Below are 16,567 nucleotides of genomic sequence, written 5' to 3' on the forward strand. Positions count from 1 at the left end.
TTGGGGAAAAGACCGTCTCTTCAAAAAATGGTGGTGGGAAAACTGGATATCCATATGCAGAAAAATGAAACGAGATCCCTTTCTCTCACCATATACAAAAATAAAATCAATATGGATTAAAGACTTAAATCTATGACCTGAAACTATGAAAATACTAAAAGAAGACACTGGAGAAACTCTCTAGGACATTAGATTGGGCAAAGATTTCTTGAGTAATACCCCTACGAGCACAAGGAACCAAAACAAAAATGGACAAATGGATCACATCAAGTTAAAAACCTTCTGGACTGCAGAGGAAACAATCAGTAAAGTGAACAGACAACCGGCAGAATGGGAAAAGGTATTTGCAAGCTGTCCATCTGACATCAGATTAATAACTAGGATATATGGGGAACTCAAACAACTCAATAGGAAAAAACTCCAATTAACCAATGGGCAAAAGATCTGAATAGACATTTCTCAAAAGAAGCTATACAAATGGCAAACCGGTATATGAAAATATGCTCAACATCATTGATCATCAGAGAAATGCAAGTCAAAACTACAATGCGATATCATTTCACCCCAGTTAAAATGGCTTTTATCCAAAGATAGGCAATAACAAATGCTGGCGAGGATGTGGAGAAAAGAAAACCCTTGTACACTGTTTTACAACTTGTACATTTTTGAGAATGTAAATTAGTACAACCATGATGGAGAACAGTATGGGGGTTCCTCAAAAAATGGAAAATTAAACTACCATATGATCCAGCTATTCCTCTGCTGGGGAAATACTCAAAAGAAAGGAAACCAATATATGGAACCTGCACTCTCATGTTTATTGCATCACTATTCACAATAGCCAGGATTTGGGAGCAACCTAACTGTCCATCAGCAAGTAAATGGATGAAGAAATTGTGATACATACACGCAATGGAGTACTATTCATCCTTAAGAAAATGAGATCCTGTCATTTGCAACAACAAAAATGGAACCGGAGGAGATTATATTAAGTGAAATAAGCCAGGCACAGAAAGACAAACTTCACATTTCTCACTTATTTGTAGGAGCTAAAAAATTAAAACAATTGGACTTATGGAGATAGACAGTAGAATGACATTTACCAGAGGCCAAGAAGTGTAGTGGGGTGGCAGAGGTAGAAGTGGAGATGGTTGATGGATACAAAAATATATAGTTAACTAGAATGAATATCATCTAGTATTTGATCACACAACAGGGTGACTACAGTCAACAACAATTTATTGCACATTTAAAAATAACTAAAAGGGTATAACTGGAGTGTTTGTAACACAAAGAAAGGATAAATTTTTGAGGTGATAGATACCCCATTTACCCTAATGTGATTATTATCCATTGTATGCCTATGTCAAAATATCTCATACACCCTGTAAATATATACATCTACTATGTGCCACCCAAATTAAAAATAAATTAAAATTAAAATTAAATAAATTTTAAAATAAAACTAAAAAAACCAGGACTATCAGCTTGGCTTTATTTAAGTTGAATGCGATGTTAAATCCTCTGGGATAGATTATGGAGAAAAGTAGAAGGAATGGGAGCCCCAAGCCTTGAGGAAGAACTCAATTGTTAGCAATAACTAAAGCCAGCCCTCGTTGAACATTTACTATGTGCTGGGTCTTGTTCTTAGAGCTTTACACGCAGTAACTCTTTTAATTCTTAAATACACATGAGATTAATACTATTATATATGTGTGTAAAAGTATCTATATATACTTACATATAATTATATTTTATATATAATATATACTTACACACACACTTATATATAGTGTGTGTGTATATGTATAGCTCTGTGACACCATTTGTAAATTTTTTGAATAAGCTAAGTTATAGCAGATACAACAGGTTGGGCACTGGTTATATAAAGATAAACAAAATATAGTACAGTTTCCTAAGACCATAATAATATATGGTATAATAATATTTTTGGTTAATGATTTTCAAGCCAAAAGTAGAATTAGTTACAATGTAATCTCTACAATATATTAGAAAAACAGCAAAAAATAAAGATTGATATACAGATAGTACCTAACCCATTCTAGGTGCTTAAGAAATTGGATGAATAAATAAAAGACTGAACAATAGAATTTTGTAGGTGAAAAGGGGCTTAGATGTTATCTAGCCTGAACCCATAATTTATAGACATACATGCCCAGGAAGTTGAATTAATGTGGCCATAATGGAATTGCTTGCAGGTTGACAGAGCTGAATTCCTGGGCCAGGAATCCTACTTTTCAGTCTGGTATCTTTTTCACTCTACTAGTGGTTTTCACACTCTGCCTAAATTGGAAGCAAATGCCAGCACTTGGTCTTTTAAATCTCTTGGATGCTGCCCTGTAAGTTTGATTTTTAGTGTGTCAGGAAGGTCAGGCAAGAGGCACAGCTCTTCAGGCCAGAAGTGTATAAACAGCTCACATAAAAAGACTGTAGTTCCTGGAATCATCTCTGTCACCTGCAGTAAGCCCAACTACACTGAGTCACAGGCTTCAGTTTGGACCAATGTCATAGGGATTTATCATTTAGGCAAAAGATCCAAATTCCCCTTCCCTGTGGCTGATGGAGCTTTCTGCACAAGAAGAGTAGTTTATTGGTTTATTAGAGCTTCTTAAATGGGTAGAAAAGCTAAATGAAAAAAAATGGAAGTTCCTGGGAAAAACTGTGCTAAATAGGTCAGCAGTGTTACCCTGTCACCTGAAGTTTGAGGCCTAAAAGTGAAAGGATTTCTTGCTTGAACAGAAATCCGATGATATTAGAGAAAGTGGCTCATTCTGGGTTGTATCTTCAGTGTCTGGAATGATGCCTGGCATGAAGTCTCTGTGGAAGACAGTTTGAAAACCACCTTTTCAATATAATCTCAGTTTACCAATTAGGGAATTATCAATGCATCATCAAAGGATAAGACTATCTATACCAATGTATCCATGTTATATATTTTTTATTCATACTGTTCTTAAGTGTTCAGTTATTAAAGTTACTAAATGAACTGAAGTATTTAGGTCAGATAAAAAATCCCTAAATGGTACAGTCTTATCCTTTAAAGTCTTGCTTGGGTTTAGAAAAGGCTTTTCTTGCCACGTAGAATGGTCTAATGTATCTCTCTTTAATCTTAAAATATGTGAGACACTTGTATACAAAGTAGGAGAATGGTTGGATGGAATATTTTGATAAATGGTCTGGCTTGTGTAGTAGCTCTGTGAAACCACTTGTAAATTTTTTGAATATGCTAAGTTATAGCAGATACAACAGGTTGGGCACTGGACATATAAAGATAAACTAGATATAGTTCAGTTTTCTATGACCTCACACCAATGGGCGTGGGAGGAAGAGATAGGTGTAAATAGTCATACTTCTATTTTTGTATGACTTAGTAAGTTGAATCATCTGTCAATTACTATGGAGTTCTACTGAAGGATAAGTCACTCTGCTAGGGGTAAGATGATGTAATACTTTAGCTTATTCATGGAGGAAGAGTATATTCCAGGAGAAAAATTTTGATAAAGGGCATTCCAGTTACAGAAAGCAGAATGGATAAAGCCTTGAAGGAAGCAAATAGGATAGTTAGGGAACAGTAAACTCCTCGGTGTGCTTACAGCCAGGGCTACACAGAAGTGGGGAAACCTGGTGAAGATGGGGATGGGGGAGTGAAGTGAGTTGACGCTAGAAAGGGATGTAGCAAATGTAACTATTATTCCAGAATCCAAGTGTGCAAAAATCATAACTTTTATTTTGTATAACATAATTTCTATTTTGAGTCCCTCTTCAGCAAATGTGGCAAAAACCCAATCTCAGTTATTTTGGGGTAGCCCTCACCTTTCCCTAGGGTGTGTCTTGTAGGCCAACATAGTTTCAGATGAGTGAGAAGACCAAGTGTTGTTCAGCATCATCATCTACACAGGCATTCCGTCAAGCTCTCTCGTCCTCCTCTCTTAGAAGCTTTGATGTCATTCTCTTCCTTCCGTATCTCTCTAGGTCCAAAGAGACTCTTGGAAGCTGTTCTAAAGCTGTCCCTTCAACTCACTACACATTTCCTTTTCTGAGGTCTTGCTCTAGGGTATGCTTAGGTGGCAGGAGGCAGTCTTCTTTTTCCTGGATCCTCCAGTGCCTATGTAGTCAGCAATTCTCAACTACTTATTTTCTTCTCAGCATGTGGAAAATATTTTTTCAGTCTAAAGGGTGGCGCTTAATCTCATGAAATTTAAACAAAATATTCTGTCATGCTCAGTTTCCTCTCTAACCCTCAAAGGCATAGGCTTTGGGAACATTATATATATAGTGCAGGTTTCTTCTTGGCTTTTATTATGTATATAAATTTTTTTAATGCAGCAGCAGCCCTCTCTGAAGACTGAAGACAGTGACTGCACAGTGCTCTAGCTACTGAAATGATGAGATAGGTGTGGGGATAAAGAAAATATCTGGGAAATCATTGTTGGTACTTCAAACATATTTTCTTTCATGTGTATATTGTGGCAAGATTGCAAAGGAACTAATGTGATGTATCATAGATCTTGATCTTTATCCTTTATGCAGTGGACTGTCATTGAAGGTTATCAATGGAAGCACTATGATTATACTTTTGCTTTCAAACATAAAATCTGGGGACAATATGAAGACCTAACTGGGGTAGAAAGATTAGTTACAGTAGTCTTGTTACAGGAGAGGTAAAAAATGATGGGGACTTGAACCAGAGCATTAACTGTGAAGAGGGAGTGGATTTGAATAGCTCTAGATATCTTTTGGGGTCACTGAAGCTGTGGAAGTGGCAGAGGTCAGCCTGGAGCCTGCATAGAGTTCTGGGAAACACCAGTGTGTAGGAAAGAGGGAGAGCATAAGGGATCAGTAACTGAGACTAAGGGAGAAGCATCAGAGCGGTAGAAGTAGGAGAACCAGGATAATGAGGTCCTACAAACTGGTGATAACCTTCAATGACAGTCCACTGCATAAAGGATGATGGTTTTATTAATGGGAGTTCCCCTGCATGTGCCCTCTTGACTGCCGTCATGTAAGACATGACTTTGCCCCTCCTTTGCCTTCTGCCATGATTGTGAGGTCTCTCCAGCCATGTGGAACTGTGAGTGCATTAAACCTCTTTTTCTTTATAAATTACCCAGTCTCACCTATGTTTTTATCAGCAGCATACGAACAGACTAATATAGTTACATAGGTAAACGTGTGTCATGGGGTTTTTTTGTAGAGATTATTTCATCACCCAGGTATTAAGCCTAGTACCCATTAGTCATTTTTCCGATTCTCTCCCTCCCCCTGCCCTCCACACTCCAAAAGGCTCCGGTGTGTGTTGTTTCCCTCTGTGTGTCCATGTGTTCTCATCATTTAGATCCTACTTATAAATGAAAACATGGTATTTGGTTTTCTCTTCCTCTGTTAGTTTGCTAAGGATAAGGGCCTCCAGCTCCCTCCCTGTCCCTGCAAAGGACATGATCTCATTCTTTTTTATGGCTGGATAGTATTCCATGGCATCTATGTACCACGTTTTCTTTATCCAGTCTGTCATTGATTGGCATTTAGGTTTATTCCATGTCCTTGCTGTTGTGAATAGTGCTACAATGAACATATGCATGCATGTGACTTTATAATAGAATTATTTATACTTCTTTGTTGAATGCCCGATTTTTATTTTGACTGGTACACTTTGAAAGGTGAAGCACAAATAAAATGAACTTGGTACTAGACTTGTTTTCTATGTATTTTGATGGCTGAAGCTATAGGTATGGTGTAATTGGACACACAAATAAAAAGGAGACAATTTTGACCTTAAACAAAATTTTTTACTTTTTGAGCTATTTAGAAATGACTGTAGACTTAGAAGACATCATTGCTGAAGAACATTTGTTTAAATTATCTTGGCTTCTTATCTTAAGAATTGAGAAAACTGGTAGAAACAATGAGTAGAAAACAGATATTTAGTTAGACTTGAAAACTGGTCTTCATTTGGTAGTGACATACTGGCAACAATTAATACTATATAGAGACATTTCCTGGTAAATAGAGAAGATAGATAACATAAGGTTTCCCAAGATTGATTTGGAGAAAAATCCTCACCTGACTGTTCAATGTCCTGTTTCATTTTTGAAAACGTGGAGCAGAAGAAATCTTACAACTGATTTAAATAAAAATTCAATCTGAAAAAGTTTATTGTTGTATTGACATAAGGCAAAGCAGTCAAGAATCCCTCTTGCATGTTTTTCTATGCTTCTGCATCTCTTTGTTTCTTCCTTACCTTCTGTTTTACCCTTTAATGGATTTTCTCCAGGATTCTGTGCTTGGCCTGCTGTTTTCTCCCTATCTGCTGGCCTGTCCTTATGGGTAAGGAGAGATGGATTTAGCTGTGGCCTCTAGCACATGAATCCTTAATCTTTAGATCTGAACTCTCTCTAAAACTGGAAAGTTACAGTCTGAATACTTATTGGACATCTTCAATTGAATGTGCCAGGCACTGCAAAACAAAAATGTTCAGGACCAAACTAATAATCTCTCCTCTGACCAGAGTAGCTCTTTTTGCTGACTTCTTATTTCCCACCATGACACTAGCATTCTCCAAATGCTTAGGCTTGATGTCTTGATCATTTTTAAAATTTTTACTCTCTCTACTTCTATTCTATCAGTTGCTAAGTCCTGTAACTTCTTCCTCTATAAATCTCGTAAGTACTTGCTTTCTTTTCTATTCTCATTTAGACTCTCTTCCCCTACATAGTTATAGTAGCTCAAGTCCCTTAGTCTCTCCACATTCCAGTTAATCGTATACATTGCTGGTGGCTAAACTCTCGTAGAACATACTTCTAATTATATCCTATTTTGCTCAAAACTGTTGAACGACTGCTGGTCTGTTTTCTTGCACCTTACCTGCAGGACCCAGATTATCTTTCCAGCTACATAACCACCTCCCTCCATCCACACAACACACTTCCTACGCCTGTCAAAAACAGGCTTACCCATTCTTCAAATTTGCCGTTGACTTTTGTCCATATTGTTCACTTTGCTAGAAATAGTTTTTCCCCTCTTTTCCATACCTGTCGAAATCAGACTCAAATGAGGCCCTTTCATTTTAACATAACTTTTTGCAGTCTCAATTGTGATAATTTATCCTAGAAAAGATTTACTCTTTGTACATTTATAACATATGTATATAAGTATGTTTAACACAGCATTGCTTGTAACAGTAAAATATTGGAAACAAGTGAAATAGTTGCAACATTGAAAAAATAGATACACACATATATATACTGATAGGAAAAAATCTGGCCACTGAATGTAAACTATGACTCCATTGTTAAAAAATAAGTATGTGTGTTTATGTGTATATACATGCATACATAAAAGAAAATCTGAAAATGTACACACCAAAATGTTGAACAGTGCTTGTGTGTGTGTATGTGTCTGTGTGTGTGTGTGTGTCTGTGAGTTAGGGGTAAAGTTATGAAATACTTTTATAATGTACTTTTTATCCAAAAATGTTAGCATTTGCTAATATTGGGTGATGAGCTCACTGGTGTTTATTACACTGTTCTTTGTATTTGATATTTTTAAATAAGAATAAAACTGGAAAAATGCTTAGATTTTAAATATATACCTTAGTACCAAGTACTCAGTGGCATTTATCAGGACAAAAGATTTTTCTTTAATGGGATCTTGGAGTGATATTCCAAAAAATATTTTAATTCAAGGACACTGATATTTCTGCTGACAGACTACCTCTTACCGAATGTGGATTTCTTCTTGCAAATAAACATCATTGAGTTAGTGTATATGTGGTTGCACACAGTCAGCAGAGAAGTATTTGAATGAATGCCATAATGCTTACACACAATTAAAACTGAGTCAGTTCGACCTATTTTTGTGTAAATCATTAAGTGAAGTGAGTTCGATTCATTTTCACATGTTTATTTTTAATGGAGACTAAAGAGACATAAATGGTGTATGTTTGTTTTGTGGTGGTCTAGGTGATATCAATGATACAGGGCTCTTCATGAATCTGGAGGAAAACATGACCAGGTAATTAGACATTCTCCTTACTATTGTTAAGCTTTTCTATATTCATCAAGTTGTATAAATGTTTAAAACTTTGCATTATCATCACAGAAATTTTGAGGAGAACAATACTCTTGTTAGTTTTCACAAGAGTATATGTAGACTTTTTAAGAAAAGAATTAGCTGCATAAAGTATACAAAAGTTAGGGTTAAGCTTAAAATGGACATATATGATCAATGTAGAATATCATATTAATATACAAGGAAATTAGAGGAGTTTAAGGTAGCTTTTTAAAATATAGTTGAATTAAGAATCATTATTTTCTATAATATATATGTGCCAGGTGTGGTGGCACATAGCTACAGTCCTAGCTACTTGGGAGGCTGATGTGAGAGGATCGCTTGAGCCCAGGAGTTCAAAGCTGCAGTGAGCTATGATCACATCACTGCACTCCAGCCTGGGGGAAAGAGCAGGACCCTGTCCCCCACCCCCCCCCCAAAAAAAAAGAGAGAGAGAGAGAATAATTATTTTCAATGGCTTATGATTATTTATTTGTTTCCTGGATGTTTTCAGACATGATGTGATAATGAAAGCAGCCAAAAGGAATTTTTTTAAGCTCAACATCTGATTCTGAACAATAAAATAAAACATCCCAGAAAAAATATAGTCTCTCTAATTCTTAACTCATACTGGGGAAGCTTTTGGTTAATGATTTACGTATCTTGAAGTTTATTCCCCAGAACAGCTTATAACAGATGTCCAAAGGTACGTGTAGGTGAATCAGGAGAAAATGATTCTACATTATGGCATAAATGATCTGGGTACGTTTGAAAAAAATAGATTTTTTTTTTTTTTTTGAGACAGAATCTCACTCTGTCCCCCAGGCTGGAGTGCAGTGGTGCGATCTCGGCTCACTGCGACCTTCAATTCCTGGGTTCAAGTGATTCTCGTGCCTCAGCTTCCCAAGTGGCTGGGATTACAGGCGTGTGCCACTACACCCAGCTAATTTTTGTATTTTTAGTAGAGATTGGGTTTCACCATGTTACCCAGGCTGGCCTTGAACTTCTGACCTCAGGTGATCCACCCGCCTTGGCCTCCCAAAGTGCTGAGATTACGGGTGTGAGCCGCCATGCCCTGCCAAAAATGGAGACACTTTATCATATTTTGAAAGTTGAGGAGCAAATACCTCCAAATATTCCTGTGGAGAGGCATTGTTTTTTACATTGGGGAAAATGAAACAGAATGTCTTTTAATCATCATGTACATGCTTTTGAGTAAACATACACTGACAGTTTAAAATACATTAACTTATTCTCAAAGCATGAGTTCTACTTGTGATGTGGGGTTTCTATTAGCTATCTCTTGCTATATAATGAACACTTAGATAGAATACTGTCTCTTACTGTATCATGAACACTTAGATAGTAATTAGTTATTGAGTTATCTGTTAACTAAAACTTAGTGTTCTAATTACATCTTCCTTGATAAATGCGTTGTAAGTTACAAGGTAGAGTTTGGGGAAAACTTGCTTCGCAAGATTCCTGATGGGCTGAGTACTGAATTGTGAACAGCAATGTCAGAGACTGTCTGCTTGTTACCTAGCCATCTTTATAGCTTCTGCATGATTCAAGCACACAGTTTAATTTGAAGATGGTAAGTAGTGAAGTTCAAAAAGTGAGAATATTGGAATACTGTATGTCATTTTAGAATGTTTGCCTTTAACCTAAAAATTAATTGTTTGGTGAAGCCCAAGAATTGTTTTCTTTTTCTTTTTTTTTTTTTTTGAGATGGAGTTTTGCTTTGTTGCCCAGGTTGGAGTGAGGTGGCACAATCTCTGTGCACTGCAACTTCGGCCTTCAAATGATTCTCATGCATCAGCCTCCTGAGTAGCTGGGATTACAGGTGTGCACCACCACATACAGCTAATTTTATTATTATTATTATTATTATTATTGTATTTTTAGTAGAGATGGGATTTCACCACGTTGGTCAGGCTGGTCTCGAACTCGTGACCTTGTGATCCGCCCACCTCGGCCTCCCAAAGTGCTGGGATTACAGGCGTGAATTGTTTGCCTTTTTTTTTTTTTTTTTGAGATGGAGTCTAGCTCTGTCGCCCAGGCTGGAGTGCAGTGGCACGATCTCGGCTCCCAGCAACCTCTGCCTCCCGGGCTCAAGCGATTCTTCTGCCTCAGCCTCCCAAGTAGCCACGTAGCTGGGACTACAGTTGCATGCCACCATGCCTGGCTAATTTTTTTGTAGTTTTTGTAGAGACAGGGTTTCACCATATTGGCCAGGCTGGTCTCTAACTCCTGACCTCGTGATCTGTCTGCCTCGGCCTCCCAAAGTGCTGGGATTATAGGCGTGAGCCACCACACCCTGCCTGTTTGCTTTTTTAAATATGAAAACTCAGAGCAAGGAAACATTAATTCAGCATTTCTAGATTGATTAAGGGTCTGTTTTTTAAGACAATACTCGTGTTTTTTAATGCTAGAATTTAAATTGGAAGGGCCACTATTTGATTCGTTAAGCATTTTAGGATAACTCACGATGGCCAGTTGGGCAAATGAAATAAAACTACTTTTTAAAAATTTCAGTTTTCTCTTGGCATCTAAACTCTCCTAGATTAATAGCCCAAGGGGTAATCCCTAGCCCCAAAGGCCAAGGGATTATTTCCATTTATTGATCCCACTTTCTGACAAGTTCTGTCACTTCTTTTCATCCCCAATGTACAGAGACCAACCCAATGCACTTATCAACCGATGCTGATGTAATAAAAGTAGACAATATTACAGTGGTGGGTCTTACCTGATGCTGTGATTCCCCAATACACCACACCATCTTTCACAGTAACTGGCATTCTCTGAGTGCTTACTATGTGCTGGGCACTGGTCCAAGTATATTTCATGCATGAGTATTTTTATCTCTGTTTTACTATAATTAGAAAACTGAGGCTTAGAAAAGTTAAGCAGCTTGCCTAAGATTACACAGCAGTGAAGTGAAGAGCTGGGATTTGAGCCAAAGCAGAAATAATTCTTAACCATTCCATCATATTGGTGCAAACATAGTTGGATGGTGACTATCAACTCTGCTTGTTACAACCCCTTCTTATTTGTTAAGTATGGCGAGATACCCAGATAAGTGAAAAAATAGGAATGAGTGGTCTCTTTGGAAAAGGTACATTGATTAGGAAACAGAGAGCATGTGCAGTGTTCTTGTTGTTTTTCAGGTATGCCTATTATTACAGTGGAATTGGTGCTGGGGTGCTGGTTGCTGCTTACATTCAGGTTTCATTTTGGTGCCTGGCAGCTGGAAGACAAATATACAAAATTAGAAAACAGTTTTTTCATGCTATAATGCGACAGGAGATAGGCTGGTTTGATGTGCACGATGTTGGGGAGCTTAACACCCGACTTACAGAGTAAGTATTTAGTTTTATGTTGAACTTGGATGTGGTTCTTATTCTTAGTAAAATGCAATAGATGTCATCACATCTGTTAGGAGATGTTAGTGTATCATTCAAAGGTACTTATGAGACAAAATTCCTTCTAAGCAGCAACCACGTTGTGTGCATCCTTTTGTTCCTAGTGCCTTGACAGGGTATGAGGGGACCTGCATGACTAGCATTAAATGAAGGACTGACTTTGCCAGAATGAAGAAATCCTCTGAGAATGTGCAGCAGAGAAAAACAAGATACTTTCTGAGGAAATTTCTGAGCAATTTGAAATTCCTAGGTTGAATACTTCTTGTGTACACGATGTCCATTTCCTGGGGCCATGTGGGCTATGGATTTTTGTTGTTAATGACAAATATCCTAGTAGAAACTTGTACTCTGCTAAATAAAACAAAGCATAGGCACAAAATACTCTAGCTATAAACTACCCTACACTCAAAACAGGCTTGATGAGAAAAGTTGTTGTTTACAATTCTGACATTTATTTCTAACACTATCTGTTCTTTTAGTGATGTCTCCAAGATTAATGAAGGAATTGGTGACAAAATTGGAATGTTCTTTCAGTCAATGGCAACATTTTTCACTGGGTTTATAGTAGGATTTACACGTGGTTGGAAGCTAACCCTTGTGATTTTGGCCATCAGTCCTGTTCTTGGACTGTCAGCTGCTGTCTGGGCAAAGGTAGGTGAAGCCTGTGAATCCAGATTTTGAACTGCACCTTCTCCCTTCCTGCTCTCACCCTACGGAAAGGTCTTTTTACTACATGATGACTCTGATTCTGTACTTGTTATTTTTATGTTTTCTGTTCAAAATCAGCTGGATAAGCATATCCAGCCTCACTGAGTACCACCCCTGCCAAGACTCCATGCTGCTCTTGGCCATGTGATTATTTGGGGAAAGGGTGAGAAAGAAGAATGTAGCTCTCATATCTATCTTCTGCCTTTGTAAGAAAACAAGCAAATAAACAAACAAAAACAAAAACAAAACAAACAAAAAAAACCTTGCTGAACTCCAAAGAACCATGCTTTCTAGTGGATGATGCCCTATTCACACGGCAAGTAGAGACTCAAGTTTAGTGAACAACAGATGTCCCATTCAATTAACATTTTTTTTACTTTAATGATTTTGGCTTTCTAGATTTTTGTTTAAGTTTTAAATTGATTTTACAGTTTTGTCAGCATTCATACATAGTTAAATTTTTGGTTATAAAATAGTTTAAGAAAATAGATACTTTCTAGTCCCTAAGGATGCATATAAATCCTTGGCCTTCAGCTCTCTTTCCTGTCATGAAGGCAGACAGGTAGAAGTGGCCCTCTAACCCAGCACACGTTTCCAGTGATCTTTTAAAACTTATTTTCCATTTCAAGGTGAACATGGTGTTAATTTCAAACTGATTTTATATGAGTGTGTTTTCAGTAGAGAAATTGGCCCAGTATGTAATTTTTGTGGAGTTCAACACAACTTAGAGAAGGCAATATAAATTCATGTAGCAAAAGTAATGAATGGACAACCAAAGCCAAGCATCACACAAAATAAGTCAGGCTGTAGGTATTAAGAAACTTTAGAAATTTTAACCTGTATAATGGATATTATTTTGTTTCTGCAAATAATAATTATCATTTATTGAGCATTTATTGTCAGGCAAATGCCTGTGTTATCTTTCTGAAGTATAGTTATTATCGCATTTTACAGAGAAAGAAACTGAAGTTCTGAGGTCTCTGTTAATTTTTTGCTCAGAGTAACATAGAGTTCAAATAATGTTTCTGGGGATTATCAGTTAACTAAAATATTTGGCAAAAGCTTCTTGTCAATTGATTTTTCTGTATACTAGAATGTTAAGCAAGTTAGGTGGCAAACTCTTCACATCAGTATTTGTTGAAAAACTACTTAAAATGTTTTGATGTCTGTTTTAAGTTAGGATTAAAAACACACCATGAGTTAATCTTTTAATGATTAATTATGCATTGCTTCACATGCTATTTATTTAGTAAAAGGAGCCCCAGGCTGGCTGCTAGAGACCTAAGCTTTAATCCCCACTCAGCATTATACTTTTGGTATCATTTCAAACAAATTTCTTAAATTCTTTGGATGTCAATCATATTAAAAAAGAAATGTAGTTCACTCTGGGTCTGGGAAGCCTCTTTGTGTCTGTGAGCCTGAGGCTCTACCTTCAAACCTAGAGACACAGAAGCAAATAGACATAGCAGAAAGGGACCCAATCACAGCAAGTGACCTGGCCCAGGAAGCCTCTTTTGTACTTTGTGCCCAAGACTGTCTTCCCAGCGCCCAGAGACACTGGGCCACTAGAGGGCATTGGTACAGGAAACCACCACACTCTTCCCGACCTGGCAGTCTGATCTTGAAAAACCACTTTCACTCCCTCAAGCAGCAGAAGCAGGGGCCAGTGGGAGCCCTAGAAGCTTCACATAAATCAAGCCGACCAAAATAATACTACAAACACTCTGAATATTAAACCGCTCCTGGAACCACAGCTCACAAAAGTAGGCCAATACTATCATGCTAAACTTAAATAGAACAACTGCCGGCTAGAGTAAGGCAGGTTTATTTTATTTTAACTTTTTAAAACTTTTATTTTAAGTTCCAGGGTATAAGTGCAGGTTTGTTACATAGCAAACTTGTGTCATGGGGGTTTGTTATACAGATTATTTCATCACCCAAGTATTAAGCCTAGTACCCATTAGTTATTTTTAATGACTGTCTCCCTCCTCCCACTCTCCACCCTCTAATAGGCCCCAGTGTGTGTTGTTCCCCTTTATGTATCCATGTGTTCTCATCATTTAGCTCCCACTTATAAGTGAGAACATGCAGTATTTAGTTTTCTGTTCCTGAGTTAGTTTGCTAAGGATAATGGTCTCCAGCTCCATCCATGTCCCTGCAAAGGACATGATCTCATTCTTTTTTATGGCTGCATAGTATTCCATAGTGTCCATGTACCACACTTTTTTTTTATCCAGTCTATCATTGATGGGCATTTAGGTTGATTCCATCCTTGTCTTGTGCCAGTTTTCAAGGGGAATGCTTCCAGCTTTTGTCCATTCAGTATAATGTTAGCTGTAAGTTTGTCATAGATGGCTTTTATTATTTTGAGGTGTGTTCCTTTAATACCTTGTTTGTTGAGAGTTTTGATCATGAGTGGATGTTGCATTTTATTGAAAGCCTTTTTGCATCTATTGAGATAAGCATGTGCTTTTGTTTATGTGATGAAACACATTTATTGATTTACATCTGTTGAGCCAATCTTGCATCCTGAGGATAAAGCCTACTTGATCATGGTAGATAAGCTTTTTGATGTGCTGCTGAATTCAGTTTGCCAGGATTTTGTTGAGGATATTTGTATCAATGTTCATCAAGGATACTGGCCCAAAGTTTTTTTGTGGTTATATCTCTGCCAGGTTTTGGTATCAGGATTATGCTGGCCTCATAGAATGGGTCAGAGAGGAGTCCCTCCACCTTAATTTTTTGGAACATTTTCAGTAGGAATGGTATCAGCTCTTCTTTTTACATTTGGCAGAATTCAGCCATGAATTCATCTGGTCCTGGGCTTTTTTAGGGGGTCATAAGCTATTATTACTGCCTCAATTTCAGAACTCTTTATTGGTCTGTTCAGGGATTCTATTTCTTCCTGGTTCAGTCTTGGGAGGATGTATGTGTTCAGTAATTTATCCATTTATTCTAGATTTTCTAGTTTATGTGCACAGAAGCATTCATAATATTCTCTGGTGGGATCCTTGTGACTGAATTGTTCTGCATCATGACTGTGTTGTGTACTACCACGTCCAGTTAGTTTTTAATTGTTTTGTAGAGATGGGGTTTCTATGTGTTGCCCAGGCTGGTCTTGAACTCTTGCCCTCAAGTGATTCTCCCACTTGTCACCCCAAAGTGCTGGGACTATAGGTGTGAGTCATCACACCTGGCCTTTTCATATCCTTGATAATAGGATAGGTTAGAGGGTCTTTTTTTTTTTCTTCTCACAGACATGATCTCCTGAAAAACACAACACTTAATGAAGATTCAACAATACTTTTGTCTGCTTATAATGATGGAAGGTCATAGAAGGAAAAGGGAGCTAGATTTGTAGAATTCATTGTGGTATTTGATATATTAATAATAAATTAAAATAACATTTTTAAAAACGCCTAACTTTAAAGTATTTCTTTAAAGTATCACTTTGAAGTGATCTTCCTATTGTTGGTTGCCTCCATTGTGGCAATTGTTGTGGCACCATAAGGTTTCAGAAAGAGCAGAAAAACATTCCTAAAGCATGTTGTATGCGCCTCCTCTATTCTACAGATGTTTGTTAAGGGATGGCGCTGGCCACCCTATCTCAGACCTTCTACCGTGAATGGTTTTGCAAATATGGTGCGATGGCCCCAGGAAGATTGCTTTGAGAAGTCAGGAATGTCTAGTGAATCAATGGAATATTATTTTGGGCACTAAAGAGGCTAGGTACGTGCAGCACAATGTCTGCACTTAGAATATAACTAATCAATGTTCATTTGCCTTCATCCACCCATTCCTCTAGCTGTCATAGCGCCTTTTACTTTCACACACAAGAAAGGGAGAAATCCACTGTTAAATCCCAAACAACTTTGAGCTTTTTATGCCAAGAAGGGATAGACCAATGTTACTTACATAAATGAGTCCACAAGTGCCTATGAATTTTTTATTGAAAGAATATAATTCTATTTAATCAAAATTTTTAAAATAAATTGGTTTTGTGTAATTTTGGGGGAGGGGTGGGGAGGACAGGGTCTCATTCTGTTGCCCAGGCTGGACTGCAGTGGCACAACCACTGCTCACAGCAGCCTCGACCTCCTAGGCTCAAATGATCCTCCCACCTCAGCCTCCTGAGTAGCTGAGACAATAGGCATGTGCCACCATACCTAACTAATTTTTAAATTTTTTGTAGAGGCGGGGTCTTGCCATGTTGCCCAGGCTGGTCTAGAATTCCTGGGCTCAAGCAATTATTCGTCTTTGGCATCCTAAAATGTTAGGATTACAGGTGTGAGCCACCACACCTGGCCTGTCATGTGTAATCTTTATTTAGGTAGTTGACCACTTCAGCATTCTAGGTACAATAGCGTTAG

The 16,567-nt window shown here is 37.6% G+C and overlaps 1 protein-coding gene across 2 annotated transcripts in view; it reads left to right on the forward strand.

Moving 5' to 3' along the window:
• Positions 1-16,567, forward strand: part of ABCB1 (ATP binding cassette subfamily B member 1) — a 217,537-nt gene that overhangs the window by 135,231 nt on the left and 65,739 nt on the right. For both annotated transcript variants that reach the window (XM_032761171.2, XM_032761172.2), the window contains 3 exons: positions 7,980-8,031; positions 11,235-11,426; positions 11,969-12,140. In XM_032761171.2, coding sequence (XP_032617062.1) covers positions 7,980-8,031; positions 11,235-11,426; positions 11,969-12,140 — 416 coding nt within the window. The remainder of the gene's footprint in view (positions 1-7,979; positions 8,032-11,234; positions 11,427-11,968; positions 12,141-16,567) is intronic.

Source organism: Hylobates moloch, unplaced genomic scaffold (assembly GCF_009828535.3).
Source record: "Hylobates moloch isolate HMO894 unplaced genomic scaffold, HMol_V3 SCAFFOLD_1, whole genome shotgun sequence".
Classification (NCBI taxonomy): Eukaryota; Metazoa; Chordata; class Mammalia; order Primates; family Hylobatidae; genus Hylobates; species Hylobates moloch.